Genomic DNA, 18,128 nt, shown 5'->3' on the forward strand with positions numbered 1-18,128 from the left:
ACGGAAATGGCTCATCTCTCTGCTAAAGAAAAGCAACGCTATTCCAATAAAATCAATATTTAAGGTTTTGATCCGTATTTGCTTCCGAATCAGTAAATTTGGACTACTGACCCCGTTGAAATCTCTCGTTAATTTGACAAAGCATGTCTTTTGGCAACATTAACATCTACCTCATCACCAACCCTCCATCCATGTTTACTTCCGGTCCCTGGGCGGGACTAAAGATGGCGCCGGCTTTCATGTGTGATGTCACAGGATATCCATGTATAGAGAGCCAAAGTCACGCCCCTTAAGGTGACCTCATGGGACCTTAATTCAGAAAAAATCTGTAGTGCAGTACAGTAGTAAACAGGAAGAGGCACATTTTTTTTTTCCTGTTTAAATTGAGCCATGGATTACAAATATGATGACAATTTAAAAGAGGATTTTTCAGAGCCGCTGCTCTTTTGAGTAACGATACATCCTATGCGACATTGAAGTGTGTAGTCCTTCTAATTACGTATTTTCACAGTCTTATACTTCAACAGTTTACCAATAAACGAAGACTTTCTTCGGTTGAAAAATTCTCTTTTAAATTGATTGATTGGTTGATTAGACTTTTTTTTTTATATTCCCCCCTGTCATTTTTTCCACTAATTGAAATGTCTTTAAATACACATTAACATGAATTCAACACACTGTAGTAAACAGATAAATGGAGGCAGAAGATGTCTTTCAGTCATCAATGCACACATGGCACTATAGGACCAGTTTGATATAACACAATTTTATACCATATATATAATTAGGGGGTCCCCGCTCCATCTCGCCATCAGTTTGGGGGTCCTTGGCCTGGAAAACGTTGAAGACCCCTGCTTTAGTATATAAAAGTGGAGGCTGCAAATGTACACCCAGATACATAAAATGGGTATTACAAAACAGAAATAAAAAGAAAAGACAATACCATATAAAAATATATCTACATTTCAAAATGCCAGAGCATGTGTTCTATCAATTCATATTATATTCATTTAACAACTTAAAAGGTCTTAATGGCTTTTTTATTTGTAATATTAAAAAAAAGGGTGTTATATTTCTGAAATTCATTAACAAATTAGAGGAAAGTTGGCTTGTAGACACTAATGCAGTGGGTTACCATGTCATAAAACCCTGTTTCGTACAGTATGTGGTCATCACACTGTGTTATGGACATTTGTTTCCAAAATGACGAGGGGAACTTTTTAAAGCAGGAAGATTGTAGTCACCATTTCTTTCTCCCAGATACGACATGAATGCAGCCCTGCTTCCCGTCACATTTAACAGTCTGCTGATGAGGTGGGTGGGGGGGGGGTGAGGGGGAAGTGGAGGCGGTTACAGCTGATCAGTGCACAAGTGTCAGGCCTGTTGATGGTTACCATGGCACTCAGTCTGTCGCATGCGTGTGTCCTTGTAGGCGCGCGCGTGTGTGTGAGAAAGAAAACTTACATCGTCAAACAATGAAGTGTGACTGGCACTGTGTGTGTGTGTGTGTGTGTGTGTGTGTGTGTGTGTGGTGTGTGTGTGTGTGTGTGTGTGTGTGTGTGTGTGTGTGTGTGTGTGTGTGTGTGTGTGTGTGTGTGAGCAGAAAACACGCCATACTGTGATTTGACATGCCCATGAAAAAATTTCAAAATGCAGATTCTGTTTTACCAGATCATCATCATGGCTGCCGATTTACTGAGAGCTAATTTTTTTTATTTTTCATTTTATCATATTTTCTGGGTTATTTCGGCACAGCAACTTCTAGAGTTCAGTAGGAACTAGGAAATTCTCGGTCCAGGATTATTCTTTGTTTTTTTGTAGGCTATAATTTTCTCTCGTCTAATATCCCAGACTGTGACGTCCCATTGATCGCCTCTCATGTTAGTAAAGGACCATGATGGTATTTAGCATCTAACTTCACGTCAAACCCTTAATTTCTGTCACACTACAGCGCTGCTCGGATGATTAATCATACGCAGCTCTTTAGGGCTGCACGATGTGAGGAAAATATGCGTTTGTTGTAAATATACTTGCGATAAATATACAGATTTTAAAGGGTACTTTCAGTATTTTGTTAAAATACAACAAAGTGCTTGGTGAATTTAACCCTTGTGTTGTCTTCCCGTTAACCATGAACTTGTCCTTCCAGGTCAAAATTGAATTTTTTTGTTTGTGCTTTTCCGATGTTTTTTGTCACTTTTTCTAATTTATTTGTCACTTTTCCATGCTTTTGGCGCTTAAAAAAAAAAAACTTGAGCTGGTTTAACAACAGGTTTTACACTTATTCTTGGAATTCATGGTCAACAAACCTCATTTGTATCAACTTATACATAGGTTTTTAGTTAAAAAGGCAGAAATTATGAATTATTTTGACTAATAGTTAAGATCAGAGGATGTTGAGTGGAACACAGATGTGTATATGTCAAAGTTTAGTCCGGATGCGGTTTTGAAACCATAAAAAAAAAAGAATTCAAATTCTATAAGATTAAATAAAACACCCAAAAAAATCGATGAAAGTAATTATTCATTTACCTGAAGAATGTTGCATGGAATCATCCATTTTATTTTTGGGCAATTTGTCTGAAAGAAATTCATATTTATGATATAAAACACTTTGAAATGGGCCAATTTGACCCTAGGACAACACAAGGGTTAAAACAAATGAGAGGAAATCATTTCCAAACATTTTTTTTTTTAATTGACCGAATTGAGCATTGAATTGAATATAAAAGGCACCACTACAAAATAGGTGCAGTTTCCTATTCCTATTTTCTTTCAACTAACCCAAAGTATGTCTGAGTGTGTTTCGCGATGTGCCACAGCCTTTGACAAAGTGTTTATCGTGCCGGATGATATCGCGATGATGATAAAAACACAACATAGTGTGTGGCCCCACAGCTTCTTATCATTAATATTGTGATTGTTTTGGCTGCTCCCATGCAACTTCTGACTCCAAACGTGTTGCCTTTTGGTCTGCTGATTTTATACAGCAGGACTTGAAGCTATGTGATGTGAGTCTTATTTTTAGTTTTTGGAACAACATTTTGTGAATGAAACTTTTACAGGCTGTCGATTATGCAAACACACGCACTTCCTCATCAACAGGTGGTACCGTTGACCATCGTAAGGTTAAGACAAGAGGTGGCGGTGATGAGGTCCAGTGCAGGACTGCTGAGGATAAGGACATATACCGTACATGCAGCGGTGGAAGAAGTATTCAGATCCTAGTAACAGTACTAATAACGCAATGTAAAAATACTCTGTTACAAGTAAAAGTCTTGCATTAAAAAAGTAAAAGTATGCATCATCACGAAAATATGCTTCAAGTATTAAAGTAAAACTACTCAATGCAGAAAAATCCTCCCATTGTAGAAAGTGTAAAGGATCCAAACAGGCTGGTTTCATTTAGACTAAAACACCAGATTGTATAAACTACATGTGTTCTGTGTGCAGGAATCTTAATGTGTAAACTAAAGCTGTCAGAAGAATGTAGTGGAGGAAAAACAATATTTCTCTCTGAAATGTAGCGGAGTAGAAGTAGAAAGTGGCATGAAAAAAAGGACTCAAGTAAAGTACAAATACCTCATTTGGGACTTAAGTACAGTACTTGAGTAAATGTACTTAGTTCCATTCCACCATTGTGCACATGTACACTGTCAGCTATTTATTTATTTGTTGCATTTGGGTCCGGAAAGGGCAGAGAGAAATTTAATTAGCTTTTCTTTTTGAATTTTTTCATTTCCTGGGTAGCATTCGCTCCCCCCCCCAGTACTGCACAAAAACACGACTACTGCATGGCATCATAAGTAGGGGAGATTTAAATTTAGATTTTGCAAACATGGAAGAAAGCTGAAATCAATGTGCTCTTTAAATTCATATTGTGCTGCTGTAATGCTGCCAAGTCAGTCTGAGCAGAGTACAGTACATTATGTACTGTTTCAGCCTGCCGGAGGAATTCATATGCTAAGATGATTATGTTGTTTTGTGGGAGATCCGCACAACCCCCCCCCCCCCCCCCCCCCGCCACACACACACAAATCGTCACCATCACCCTCCAAAACAAAAAAAACAAAACAAGACAAGATGATATAATGACCAATCCTTCCAAAAAAGGGGGAGCCCAACTTTGGAACACTTGATCAGGTGTTTCGATATGGAACCAGATCTTACAGCAGGACCACATTGGTTCTTAAAGGTGCTCTAAGCAATGCCACGCGTTTTTTAGGATACAACATTTCAGCAAACATCTCCTCAATGTCCACTAGCTGCATGTCCCCTGAACACACTGTAAAAAAACACGTCTCTGTAGACAGCCCAGCGTCTACAAATGCCAACAAAAACCAACTGTGCCAACCTGCACCACCAAACATAATAACCGACAAGAAGGAGTTGGGGGTGAGGGGTTAGTGCGCGGACGCACGTAAGGGAGGCGGAGGGGACGGGATAAGCTAGTCTCTTTCTGTTTGAAAATACATTGAACGTCAACAAGAAGTGCCGTCACCCAACATAGTTTAGAGCACCAAAAGTATAATTAAGGTAATTGGAACCATTTTGTGATGCTTACAATTAATAGGTGGTTTTAATCTGTACTTCCTTGTTTTTATTAAATTCCCGATCTTCCTTTGTGGAGGAAGGTCTGACAATGTGAGGCTATGTTCATTTAAGCTAAAGAATTCTGCCTTTTTGGTGGTGGTAACCAGTACATGTCATGATGAAACACACTGTGTATTTGTCCAGAGACAGGGCAAAGGACAGGTAACCTTCAGCAGGCCCACTGAGTTCAAACATCACACCTGATCCTCCTCGAACACTCTGGGTGGCAGCCTAAACCTCCGGTGGATTTCTGAGGACTATGGTTACCTGCTCCTCAGATCTCTGCAGGGTAAATCCAGACAGCTAGCTAGACTATCGGTCACATCTGAGTTTTCTGTTGCACGACTGCTGTGAGGACACCTGCTACTGCAGCTCACACACTGATGTGAAACTGTGGCTCGACTACGCTAGGTCACATGATGCAGGAGCTGGCTTGATAAAAGGAATGTGCCTATTGTTACTGTTCCAAAGAGAGATGTGGAGAAAGCCAAAAAGGATTAGAAACATGGTGGAGAGTGGCCTGCTGCTGGCAGTGTTTGATGTTCGGAGTCAGCGGCCGTGGGTATCCTGTTAAATACGTTCAGCTTCGGAGTGAAAAGAGCCCACAGGCGACGGGGGGGGGCTGCTGCCTCGACACTTGGCAGCAGGAGAACATGACCTCAGTGCCTTCCATAGAGTGGGACCGTAACACAGGCACAAAATACCAATATCCATGTTTTGAGTTGATCAAAGAATATTCCGTATTTACCCCAGAATTCCAGACACGGTCCCTCACACAGTTACCTGTGGTTGTGACTCACGTACTTGCCTGCGAATTGAGTAAGTTTGTGAAGGATTTAAGGCACAAAAGTAAGCATGACAACACCCAAGAAGGTTACCATAATGTTTATGTTAAATTTACAGCTAATTGCCTCAGCTGACCAATCTGATTTCATGCTGCACACAAACAGCCAAAGGGAAAGTAGAAGTGGTTTGTCACCGCGTTAAGTTGTGGGTGTGCAGCGTGTCTCCTGCAGCTCTTGATCTAACAGCTCACTGTGGCCGCTCCTGTTCCATTACTCCTTGCAATGTGTCCAACTGAAAAATGCCAAGAATGACCTTTTTGTTTTATAAACACATTTTGAACAATATAGCGGTCAGGCTCACTGACAAACACATTATTTCGACATGAAAGTCAATGCTTTTAACGTGAAGCTGCAGCAGTGGCATTGCATCTCAAATCAATTTCAACCGAGTGATTGAAACATGTCGGACTTCAATATTTGATTGGATTTTATTGGGATCCCCATTAGCGGATGCTAAGGGATGGGACAGCTTCATCCTGAAGGCCCTAGCCTGGCGTCCACCAGGTTGTATTCGCCTCTCGCCCAATGTCAGCCGGCAATCGCTCCATTGTAGAATTAAAAAACTCCTAAAGTTTATTTATTCATAACCTTACACATTCTATGCTCATAACACAAAAAAACAGTTAGCTTTTGCTAGAGGTATCCCCCTGTAAACCCTGCCTGTGCATGCTGTAAAGAGAGCTTTGTCAAACTGCTGACACACAATGCACCCTCTCTGATTAAGCTGATTAAAGCAGCCAGTGGCACCAAGCCACACATTCCAATTTATCTCACAGCTGAGGTTTTGTACACACATGTGCATGCAGCTGAGTGGGGCTACAGAAGAGTGCAACTAAAGTTCTGCTTAGAGAATTTAGATCTTGCTGAAGTCTGTGTATTGATGTAGCCACAGTTCCCCAAAGTGAGCTGTAAGGGGTTAGTGGCATTCAGGGAGTCTCGGAATTGAAAAGTCAAGGAATGAATGTAGCCAGAGATGGTTCTGGCAGTGTAATTGTAATTTAAATGCCTGAGAGTATGCGAGCGCAGTTAATCATCTTGCAGGGACACTCTGGCAATGTGTGGGAGGCAGACCCAACCTGCAGCGTTACATAAGAACAGATATAATGCCATTTCATTTAGCTACCTTTGATGTGCTGTCTCTCTTTCTACACATAACCCACTTAGGGAAACATGCACTCAGCACAGCAAGCACAAACGTAGATGACCCTCCCTCCCCCTTTCCTAACACACACACTGCCACAGAGGCCCCCCCGACCCTCCGCAGATCGGAAAGTGTTTCTCCAACACAGGCCCTGGCCATTTAAGTACTGTCCATTGATAACTTTAGTGTGCTTATTGGACTTCAAGACTTGTCCAGGAGGATTTGCCAAAGTCACATTGGTGTGATTGCATTCGCAGTAACATCCTGGAGTGTTACTGAGCCGGTCTAGTGTTCTTGTCTTTGTTGGTGATGATGAAAACAAGGATGATGATCATTGTAATGATGTGATTGCCAAAAAATCATTATTGTAACAATTTGAATCTTCAGTCTGACAATACAGAGACTTATCTGTGTGCATCACAACAGTGTTTCTAGATTCACAATAAATGTGCATTTAATCAAGCTATAATGGATTGATTCCTGTTATGTGCTGTTTTACATAGAGTGCAATACTGAACAAATGTCTGAATCATAGTCCTGGCTTGTCATTCAGTGGCTAAGTGCAATTATTTAGCTTCTATCTCTTATTCTATCTCTGTACATTATAACGTCTTTGCTGGTTATTATGGGGGATGTCATACTGGCTGATTCAAAACCAATTTACTTGTCATTAGGGAAACGAAAAAAACATTTTAAATACAGGGAGACACTGAAGGAAGACAATGTCAAGGAGACTGCTGAGGCTACTGTGAAAACGCTGCTATTGATTATATGCATTTAGCAAAGTTATGTATTCCCTTTCTCCCTTTCAGAAAATAAAAGTCTATTTTATTTGTTCTCTCTTTTCTCAGAGAGCTACCTCGGTGGATGGAAAAGACCTGAACGAAGGTTCCAGCACAACTGAGAATCACAACTCTTTCTCCGTCACCATGGAAACCATTGAACAATCAGAGCTGGCGATGGACTGTGAAGTAGAGGTCTCTGTGGCTAATTCCCCTGAACAAGGGAAGGATTTCAGTGCAGATGATGAGCAAAATGGTTCAGAGACAGACTTATCAGATTTCCCAGGGGAAGCAGCGATACTTGGTAAATTATTAACTGACCTTCCATCTGGCACCATTGAGATTGACAAGCCTGACTGCTCTGAGACCAGCATTTGCAGTGAAACGCCTTGTCAAGGTCAAAATGAAGCTTTGATATTAGAATCAGGGCATGAAGAGCTCAACAGAAATGAGTCAATCGCCTCATCTGTGTCCGACACACTCTCCAGTGCTGACAGTGTATATGAGAACGAGACCCATCGTAAGAGGCAGGACATACCAGAACAAGATCCTGAGCAAGAACAAGTCCCAGAGTCTGACCAGTTTCCTGAGCCAGAACCAGACAATGAAGCAGAGCAGTCTCCTGAGCCAGAGCAAGACCTTGAACCAGAGCAATACCCTGAGTCAAAGCAAGACCCTGAACCAGAGCAATTCCCTGAGGAAGAGGAAGACCTTGAGCTAGGGCACTACCCTGAGCAAGAGGAAGACCTTGAGCTAGGGTATCACCCTAAACAAGAGGAAGACCTTGAGCTAGGGCTCTACCCTAAACAAGAGGAAGACCTTGAGATAGGGCACCACCCTAAACAAGAAGAAGACCTTGAGTTAGGGCTCTACCCTGAGCCTGAACAATACTCTGACACAGACCAGTACCCTGAGCCGGAGCAATACCCTGAGGTAGAGTTGTACCCTGAGCCAGAGCCTGAGGATAATGAACTTAGCCTTGAAGGCGGTGGTTACCAAAATGTGGCAATAGACACAGAAGAAGACCCAGATGCCCACGACATCCAGTTTGAACCGCCCATTACAGAGGAGTCGATATTAGAGCAGTGTATTAGAGAAGATGCAATGTCAGATGTTTCCAATGAGTCCTGCCAGGACCAAATGGACGAATGCCTACACGCTGAGATTGCGGCAGCTTCCTCAGACAGTGATAATGATGAAAAATGGAGAACAATATTCTCTTCTTCTATAAATAGAGAAGACGATGACTCATATTTGGACAGTCTTCAGCTGAGTGCCCAGGAGCTGTTTGTGCAGAAAGTTGAGGTGACAGACTTTGAGGAACAAGACAACAATGTTGAAGAAGTTACTTTTGAGGTTCCACAAGCGGAAGAAGTTCTAGAACAACCTGAAGATAAAATTTCCTTTCCTAGCCCTCCACAAGAGGTTAAATATAACCCTTTAGGCCTTCAATGTTTGTCCAAAATCTCTGAAGATGACAGCGAAAATGGCAGAGATGCCAATCATAATCACACTACCCACCATAAGCACATCAATGCAGATTTGAACAAGAAGCTACCTAAAGACTTTTGTGTAATACAAGAAACCAAGAGCAAGAATGTTAGCACAGAGCATGTGGACTTTCAGCTGGCTCGTAAACAGTGGCGGGAAATGGAGGAGCAGACCATGAACAAGGTTGTCTTACCTACAACCAAGCAGCCCAGCTTCCATGGCAGCCACAGCTTCATGTACACACCAGTCCGCAACATTGAAAGAACTCACAAGAAAGCCCATGACCTGGAGAACTTAAATCTGGTTGGCGATTATCCTCACACCCAATTCAGCCCTTGCTCAGAGGATTCTGGCCTGGATGATTCCAGTTACAGGTCCCCTTACGATGACCCAGAAACACAAGTTGAAAGGGAGATTCGCATATCAATGGAGCGAGAGGAAAACTTCAGGAGAGAGAGGGTCTTCTCAAGGATGGGCAAGTCCACTGATTGTGCTCCATCACGAAGTATCCCAAGATCTAAAAGCACTCCACTAACACCGTCATTCATCATCACCTCCTCACCCACTAAGGAACCGCTGAAACATGAAGTATCAGCAAACATTATCATTCTCGACCCTGGCAATGATTTCACCTCGAGCCCAAGATTTGGCAAAGACCACGTGGCAGCTCAGTCTGGCGAGTGGCGCTCCGAGGACAACAGCTCCAACCTCATCATCCTTGAAACATCCAATCTTATTATTCGCAGTGCCTCCGAGTTCTCCCTTAACAAAGCCTGTGAGCAGCCCCAGGAGAAAATGTTCCTGAACAACCCCTTTTTCAAGCTGCGTTCAAGAAGCACAATGTCACTGGTGGATGAAGAGATTAAGATGGTGAATCAGAGGGAGGACGATCTGAGGAAAGAGAGGGCAAATCTGTATGGCGAAGACAGGTTCAATACTGAAAGGATATTGTCAAATAATAAGGACACTTTGGCATTTGACAATTCAGGTACGTCAGCAGAATAAAGACTACAACACAATACATTATTTGCAACACTCTGCACACATAGTTTTTTTCTACCTTTCCCTCTTTGTACGTATACATTTAAGCTAATGATGCTGTTTGGACTTTGTTATTAGTGGATGTACCATTGAAGTGCAAGTCCTCGCCATCATCACCAATGAAAACAGCCTACAGGATGGATCGTTCTGCCTTGTCCTGTGATCACAGAGTAAGCTCTTGCTTTTTTGAAAATCTTATTTCACTGTTGCAACCTTCAAGGAAACTATTTTAATTTGCTTTGTTTTTTTTTTATTATACCTAATGAAAAATATTACCATTTCAACTATTTATCAAGTTACAAATAAGACAGAAATGGAGCAAAATGTAGTTTGGTGTAATTACCATTACATTGAAACTGATTTACTTATCCCACCTTTAGTCTAATCACCTGAGAGAGGAGGTGGAAGTGAAGGAGGTGGAGGTGGAGGTGGAGGAAGTGCTTTGAAAGCAGGTAAACAATCAGCTGTTTTTCTCAGTTTCCAGAGGTCTACGCAGGAGGAAGACGCAAGAGTTCCATGGCTCTGCGCTGGGAGGCGGGCGAGTTTACAAAAACCGAGTGAAGAGGACCCGGTCAACAGTTTGCCATTTAAGGGCATTGATTGTCAATGTTATACTCATTCAAGTTAAATGCAGTGTTGCAGTTGTTTGTTTCATCTTGTGACATAACCTAAACGCTCTGCTTCTGTAATGCTTTGGACAAAACTAGCAAGACAATGACAATGTTCATGGCCACATTACTTTGGACAAGGTGCATCGAGTTGTATACTGTACCATGGACATAGATAACCATGGACAAATAAATTCCAGATGGCCAGAGGGTGGGGGTTATTTTCACCACTGGCGTGGCCTCATCACTTTTGAATCAACACTCATAGCTGGAAGGTCATTAGGTCACTAGGCTTCAGCTTCTACTACTTGTTGGAGTAGTAAAATAACGTGTATTACAATATTAACGGGGGCAGTGCCAACATACAGTTTCCATTTAAAACAAATGATCAAAAACAATACAAATATTTTGAACCGTGGTCATGGAAAACACAAGAAGCAAATCCAGGTTGTCAGCTTATGGGTCATGCAATCATTTTCAATAGCTGCACGTCTCCTTGTGGATTATCACTTGCCTATTGAAGAACTGTTTTTATGGTCTAATCCAGAAGCACAGAATCTCAAAAATCTGCCGGTGGAAAGAAAAACATATTTTTAAATATTTGGCCTTATTTACGAGGATAGTAGAATACGACTATACAGTACTCACATGCCATATGTAGCCCACATCAAGAGTTAGTGGTCGCTTATGAGGCTTCAGCAGTATGTGTTAGAAGAATCAAGTCTAGGTTTATTGCTACTACAATACTGCCTGTAGTGTTTTATATTGGTCTTCTGTATGTATGTTTTTCCATTTATTTGAACTGTGTTTTCTGTAGCACTGCTCTTGAAGGTTGGACTAACCCTACAGTCACATTAGCTACTAGCCACTTCTGTCTCGATAGTAACATGCTATTGTCTAGGATCTGCAAGAGGTCTCACAAGTCACTTCAGAGGTAGTTTCAAGTCACAAGAACGATGTGTTTGGATTCAAAAGCATTTATTTCTCAATACAAATAACAAAATATGAGTTAAAATGCCAAATGTATCAGAGATATTCATAAATACGATGTCCTGAAGCGTTTCCGCCATCTTGAATGATTTTCGACTCAAGCAACCACTGTACATATGTCACGCATGTTCACTCTGACTGGCAGTCGCTTTGTCGCATCGCGCAGCATTTGCATTAAATTGACTTCTTGTCTATTCTCACCCTGCCTTGCTTGGCAAGCTTGTCGCTGGCAGACAGCCACTCCCAGTAAAAATGTTAGCCTGTCGCTTTTTTCTGCTGTCTCTTGTAGCTAATGTAACTGTAGGGTAAGGGCTTAATTTCAGTTTTTGTTAGGGGATGGTTTGATGCCACAAAGATGACTTGTTGAAGTGAAGGTAGTGATCTAGAGTTCATCTAGTGGCCTCAGAAATGAAATGATGAAACGGTTCACGATAGTTTACATGTGGCCATCACTTAATAAGAGCTAAGGTTGTGTTGAGATTACCGATTGACTTTCTTTTGGTCACTCAGGAGCAGCATTAACAAACCGTGAACAAAACATGACCACCTTTAGCAGTAAACGGTTACCTATTTACACATTTAGCAGAAACAGCGCAGCAAAAACAGCTGCCTTCTGCTGCTGGAAACAAGTTTAATAAGAGAGCAGAAACTGGGTATCAATAGTCTGGCTATCACCAGACCGAGCCAAGCTCAGTAGATTTGCGATTGAGCGTTGGTCCGGGAGGTCTGCTCTGTATTTTCCCTGGACAAGGCGTGACCAACGGGCATAATTCAAATGACTCTACCCAATTGGATAGTCCTTCAACCAATCAGATGATCTGGGTGACGTAGCGGCATCGACGGGTTGTTGCGCTTCGGTTGCGCTTCGGTGGCCGCTATGTTGAATGAAAACAAGAAGCTGCTTGGTCGCTTCTCTATCGTCATCGTGTTAAACCAGCCAATAGCGCGCCAGGTAGATAAGCCAGTTTGTGATTGGTTCTCGCAAAGTTGTGAACCGAAGCAGGAGAATTAAACATGCAGGTTGCCAGACCGAGCTGCAGGGCGATATCAAATCACCGGCAGAGTGGGCGGGGTTTACCCAGTATAGGGCATCAAAGGAACGGCTGTAAAAGTTAAAACAATGAGCCGAGAGATTCTAAGACTTTAGCTTCTCCTTCAGTGGGAGATCTGCAGAGTTGGTGATAATTCTCTGTGGATTTACCATTACGAGCAGCACCTTTCACATTACTCATAGCCATTGGACCCATTATGCAGCATTGAGGTTAGTGAAACCACACATTGGTGGGAAAAGACTTTGACACCAACAGCAAATCTGCCTGTATCTACGGATTTCAGAAGTATTTCTCTGCTGCGACTCAGCAAGAAAACACAGAACAGAGGAGACAAACCTCCTTCTAGCTTTAGCTGAACATTAGAATCCACTTGTACACAGAAGGACTGTGACTTTTGAATCTCATTCTTTTTAGGCTGTTTTCATGAACCATTTGTACAAATAGCAATGAAAAGTAATGCACTGTAATTCGTATGTATTCCACGTATGTATTACTATAAGCACCACAATGACTGCCGCTGTATAAGATCATTGTGAGCCGCATAGGGAGTATAGACCTGTTTACACTCTACATACCTCATCTATTGTTCTTTTTCATTGTTCCCTTCTATTTATTAAGATAATTTAATGCTATTTAACCTTCCTTTTTCTTTTTGTAGTAGGCTATTTTAATTGTCACTAGTGCTAGGCAACCCCCCCCCCCCCCCCCAACCAATATATATACAAATTGGGCTCCTCCGCAAGCTCCTCCCCTCACATGCTGTCTTTATAAGGGCACAAGCCAAGAACTATCCCCCATGCACAAGACAAACTAACTATTAGGGAGTAGGTCAGGGTGGATGGTGGGTCCTAAAAAACAGGGCTTTAAGCAGGGGAGTGAAGTTTATGTCCCGAAAGACATTAAGGGGAAAACAGAAGACTTTCACCCAGGAAATGGAAGTTCGTTTCCTAGGAGTACTATTTAAGCGGGTCGATGTTTTAACCCGCTATACCTAACTGTCATGCAGTAATTTCATAGGATCATATGACTTGTTTTGCATAAGTTATCATACAATATCATACAACCCCGTTCATTAGAACACGTTGAGTTACACTATGAAGAGATTGCTTCCAAGGCCGGTATGTATGTCCAGTAAGAGGAATGATTAGTGACCAATAAGTCTCTCAACATACAAATGACATGTGTCTATTGTATTAAGATAGGCTTGATAAAATGTGACCCTTTCCTTTATTATAAGGTTTGATAATTCGCTGACAGTAAACTGAAAGCAGTGTTTTTGCTAATATGCGTGAATGTTTGACAAATGTGTCGTTGAGTCCACTCTTTGCTAAACTTTTCTTGACATTATAAATGCAAGCCAGATTTGAAAACACATTTTGATGTTGTTGTATGTCTTGATTAAGCAAACGCTACGTTGCCCACTGTATATTAACTGTATTTTCGTACAATGTTTTTTTTTTTTTTGCTGCAAAGTAATATGTCAAGGTGAGCTGGACGGACATAGATCAGCACAATATACAAAATGAGATTTTAGTGAATATAAAAGTGTATAAATGAATGTAAAAAACTAAATCCATTTCTTTTTTTTTAGTTTTCTCACTCCCTGGGTGGTACTTCAGGACACAGAACCGTTTGAGTTTAGCCTGAACTAGTACCACATCATCCTGTATGACCTGCAGTAGGACAATCCAATGACTACAGGGCTTAGTGAACTGTCATGGTGCTGAAAAGGACCAATGACACTTTGTGGGAATTGGACGTCCATTGTCTGAAATGTCATTGCTTTGGAAATTCCAAATGATAAAGTAGATTTCCACAAATGAAAGTATTTTATTCTTTATACAATAGAGCTATAAATGAATGATCACTTACAGTGAAGCTACAGTATACTTACATAGACTTCTGGTTAATGTTCAATCAAATTCTGATTTCATTTTCCAATATTCAAGCCGTGAGTGGCTCACTTTATAGTGAATTTCATGACCATGTGCAATATATTTTCAAAAAAGATCTTTCTGAAATATAAATGGTATTTGATGATTGTATTAGATATCTTTATCATTATTTATAAAGCCTTGTTATTACCAGCTTCTCTGAAAAGCCTCTTCTAAGAGCGTGTTACGTTCTTGAACTCAACTCACCTAAAACAGCGTTGTTTTTGTTTGTTTGTATGGTTCTTTGTTAAATTATAGCTTACAAATCTCAAAGTTGCTTGCTGATGTTTGAACATTCTGTGAAACAAATCCCTGACCTGGCTTTTGGGGTCTTATTCAGGCCTTTATGACTAAAAATGCAGGGGCTTTTTACTTTGTATTCCTTGTGCAAGTATTAAAGAGATAAGTGCAACAATAAACAATGTATATGAAGAGCCCTGGCTAGCTTTATTTGTTGGGGTAGATGAGCGGGATGTGTCTATGAAGAGATTATATGCGTGCAAAGATAACATTTAAGCCTGAGGGTGACACAGGAGGAAAGTTGCTGAATTGGCTCATCCTCTGGGGACAAGGGCATACACTGGTAGAAAAGTCCACAGAAATAAGTGATAATATACGTGTTAACATGAAGGAATCTTCCATAGTCATATTTTTGGAATTAACAGAAATGTCCGTAAATTAACGGAAAATAGGTACAAGAAACACAACACACACACACACACACACACACACACACACACACACACACACACACACACACACACACACACACACACACACACACACCGCTTTGCTCCTTTTGTGTCCACATTGTATTCACTATGCACAAACTGACAGTAGTTCTTAGACAGCACATTTCTGCACACATCGGCTAAAGAGAGTGATAGAACACCAGTGTGTCACTCGGGTGATATCGGACCATTTTGAAATAGGATTTTTAAAATTAAAGGCTTAAATGTCCAATTAAAGCTATATTTAAACTATTTTCAGGCTGTTAATTAAAGCCATTTTTTAACTCTTTTTCAGGTGTTGAGTTGGAATGAACCTGGCTTAACAAGAGAATTCTTTTTTAGAGTAGCGTGAATAAGAGTTACAATATGGATTATACAGTCTGAATTTGTTTTCATGTATAGCATTAATTGGACATTTAAGCCTTTAATTTTAAAATCCTACATCAGAATGGTCCGATATTACCCGAGTGACACACTGGATATGGGTTGTCTCGCCCTGATTTGGAATGAATCTGGCTTAACAGGAGGATTCCTTTTTAGAGTAGCATGAATAAGAGTTAAATTATGGCTTTAGCAGCCTGACAAATATTTCAAATATAACATAATTGGACATTTAAGACTTTAATTTTAAAATCCTACATCAGAATGGTCCGATATTACCCGAGTGAACCACTCGATATGTGTTGTGTCACTCTGAGTTGGAATGAAGCTGGCTTAACAGGAGGATTCCTTTTTAGAGCAGCGTGAAAAAGAGTCAAAATATGGCTTTAATTAACAACCTGAACAAGATTTCAAATATAGCTTCAATTGGAAATTTAAGCCTTTAATTTGAAAATCCTACATCAGAATGGTCCGATATTACCCGAGTGACACACTGGATATGTGTTGTGTCACTCTGAGTTGGAATGACTCTGGTTTAACAGGGGGATTCCTTTTTTGGAGAAGCCTGAAAAAGAGATAAATATAGCTTTATTTAACAGTCTGAATTCAATTTCATATATAGCCTTTATTGGATTTTTTAAAATCAAATTAAAGGCTTAAAACAAAAGGAGGCCTGAATGCAGCAGAAAAAAAGTGAATAAAACAAGGAAACGGATGTCCAAAAAACAAAAGTAATCCAACTAACAGGAACAAGAGACAAATAACTCCACCAACGAGAAAATAGCATGGCAAAAAAACTGAGAACTGACACACTACGGCAACAAACACAAACAGCAACAGAAACCAAATTATTCCATATAATACAGTACAAGTACAGTACAAGTTGGCTGATGTATGTGTTATTATAAATAAGGATGATGGACAAAAATACAAAAATGAGACCCACGTTTCATGAAACCAGAATAATCATTTAACTGGGCTAATGTAACAGAAATATAGGTTAACTAGGTTAAGAACTGATGTGAATATTGGTACAAAACATTAAACATTATAGCATAATACACCAGAGATAACAAAAAGAAGAAAAAAAGTAATTACTTCTGAAATTGGCTATTTGTTATTATTATATTAGCACTGAAAGGAAATGGTCCTTGAATAAGAGAAACATATACTGTAGACACTAGGGGTGGGAAGAATAATTGATTCTTAGGTGCATCGCGATTCTCTCTAGAACAATTCGCTGCTCGATGCAGACAAGTCAATCAACTCAAGTCCCCGTAGGGACCAAAGTCTGGTGGTGGGCTGGTAGCTGGAGAGGTGCTGGGTCACCTCCTGGGCACTGCCAAGGTGCTCTTGAGCAAGGCACCAAACACCCAACTGCTTGTCGCGCTTTTCCATGGGCAGCCCCCCCACTCTGACATCTCTCCATTTAGTGCATGTATAGGTATAGGAGAATGTGTGTGTAATTTAGGCTTGTGTGTAATGTGTGTAATAACAACAGAGTGAATCACATTGTAGTTTTCCCTTGTGAGATTGATAAAGTACAGTATACATTATAAAAAAAAAAAAACTTGCTTGGTCGGGTCTATTGGCGTCCCTTTTGACGCTGTTGGGTTAAGGAAAAGCTCGTGGGAAAAGGGAAAGGTCGTGGGTGGGCTTACGGGTCCGTGACACACGGGAATAACGGGCCGATCAAAGAAGAAAGCGTCTTCCCTGACACGCAGCACTAACGGGACGGTTTACCCTCATGTTGTCTTCGAGTAAAATTGACCCATTTTCCTATATAAATGTTATTTTTAATTTACCCAAAATAACATGATTGATTCCACACAACACTCTTTGGCAAGTACAAATCTCTACTTTCATTAATTTTGGGGTGTCTTATTCAATTTTATAGCATTTGAAAAACAAATTGAAGTGGTTTTGAAATAGTATTGAGTCAAAGTTGACATATTCCAGTCTGTGGTTATCGATCAACATACTGTACATTCCTTTAATTTGAGTCTAAATAATTCCTAATTTCTGCTTTTCTAACTCAAACATTAGGTTTAATTTCCTATACGTCAGTGTTACGTATTGTTGAAAACGTCAAAAAAATTGACAAACATGGAAAACAAGCTTCAAAAGTGTTGAAAAAGGGACAAAAACGTAAGAAAAAGTTAGAAACATTGATAAACCGCGTCAACAAAAGTGTTGATTTTCAATTTTGATGGGAAGACAACATGAGGGTTAAGGACCCAAACCCCGCTCTCCTGGTGAAAGTCCTGTGTTAGACCCATCCGCCCCCCCGACCAACCTCCCAACACAGAATTGTTGCATTGAGATGCATCGTATCTCCTGGGCCTCTGAATCGGGATCGAATCGTGAGGTGCCAAGAGACTCCCACCCCTAGATACGTTTTAGAAGACATTATGGTAGAGAATTATACATTTGCAATAGCGTTTACAAATGCAGCCAGGAACCCCGTGTTTCCCATTAGGAACACCACTAGCACCATCTTCTTGACTTTAGATACCTGAAAGAAGAAGCAGTGAAGAGA

General features: G+C 40.7%; 2 protein-coding genes and 2 long non-coding RNA genes across 9 annotated transcripts in view; 2 read left to right on the top strand and 2 right to left on the bottom strand.

Annotated features, from left to right (window-relative positions):
- Positions 1–11,050, top strand: part of palmdb (palmdelphin b) — a 78,583-nt gene extending 67,533 nt beyond the window's left edge. For 3 of the 6 annotated variants that reach the window (XM_032504356.1, XM_032504357.1, XM_032504362.1), the window contains 3 exons: positions 7,431–9,840; positions 9,972–10,063; positions 10,371–11,050. In XM_032504356.1, coding sequence (XP_032360247.1) covers positions 7,431–9,840; positions 9,972–10,063; positions 10,371–10,454 — 2,586 coding nt within the window. In that variant the 3' untranslated portion in view covers positions 10,455–11,050. Of the gene's footprint in view, positions 1–7,430; positions 9,841–9,971; positions 10,064–10,273 lie in introns of all 6 variants that reach the window. The other 3 variants (XM_032504360.1, XM_032504361.1, XM_032504359.1) reach the window with 3 other exon arrangements.
- LOC116672474 (uncharacterized) lies at positions 468–8,510 on the bottom strand. Its single transcript, XR_004327558.1, has 3 exons — positions 8,499–8,510; positions 4,298–4,303; positions 468–565 (listed from the first exon to the last, which is right to left on the bottom strand). It is a non-coding gene; the product is annotated as an uncharacterized LOC116672474 (long non-coding RNA).
- Positions 11,051–12,014: 964 nt separating the features above from the next.
- LOC116672475 (uncharacterized) lies at positions 12,015–14,911 on the top strand. The gene is made up of 2 exons (XR_004327559.1): positions 12,015–12,120; positions 12,726–14,911. It is a non-coding gene; the product is annotated as an uncharacterized LOC116672475 (long non-coding RNA).
- Positions 14,912–17,844: 2,933 nt separating this feature from the next.
- The window catches only part of frrs1b (ferric-chelate reductase 1b), a 28,764-nt gene continuing 28,480 nt past the window's right edge, over positions 17,845–18,128 (bottom strand). The window contains 1 exon segment of the mRNA XM_032504363.1: positions 17,845–18,104. Within this exon segment, the coding sequence (XP_032360254.1) occupies positions 18,012–18,104 (93 nt within the window). The 3' untranslated portion in view covers positions 17,845–18,011.

This window comes from Etheostoma spectabile, chromosome 22 (genome assembly GCF_008692095.1).
Source record: "Etheostoma spectabile isolate EspeVRDwgs_2016 chromosome 22, UIUC_Espe_1.0, whole genome shotgun sequence".
Classification (NCBI taxonomy): domain Eukaryota; kingdom Metazoa; phylum Chordata; class Actinopteri; order Perciformes; family Percidae; genus Etheostoma; species Etheostoma spectabile.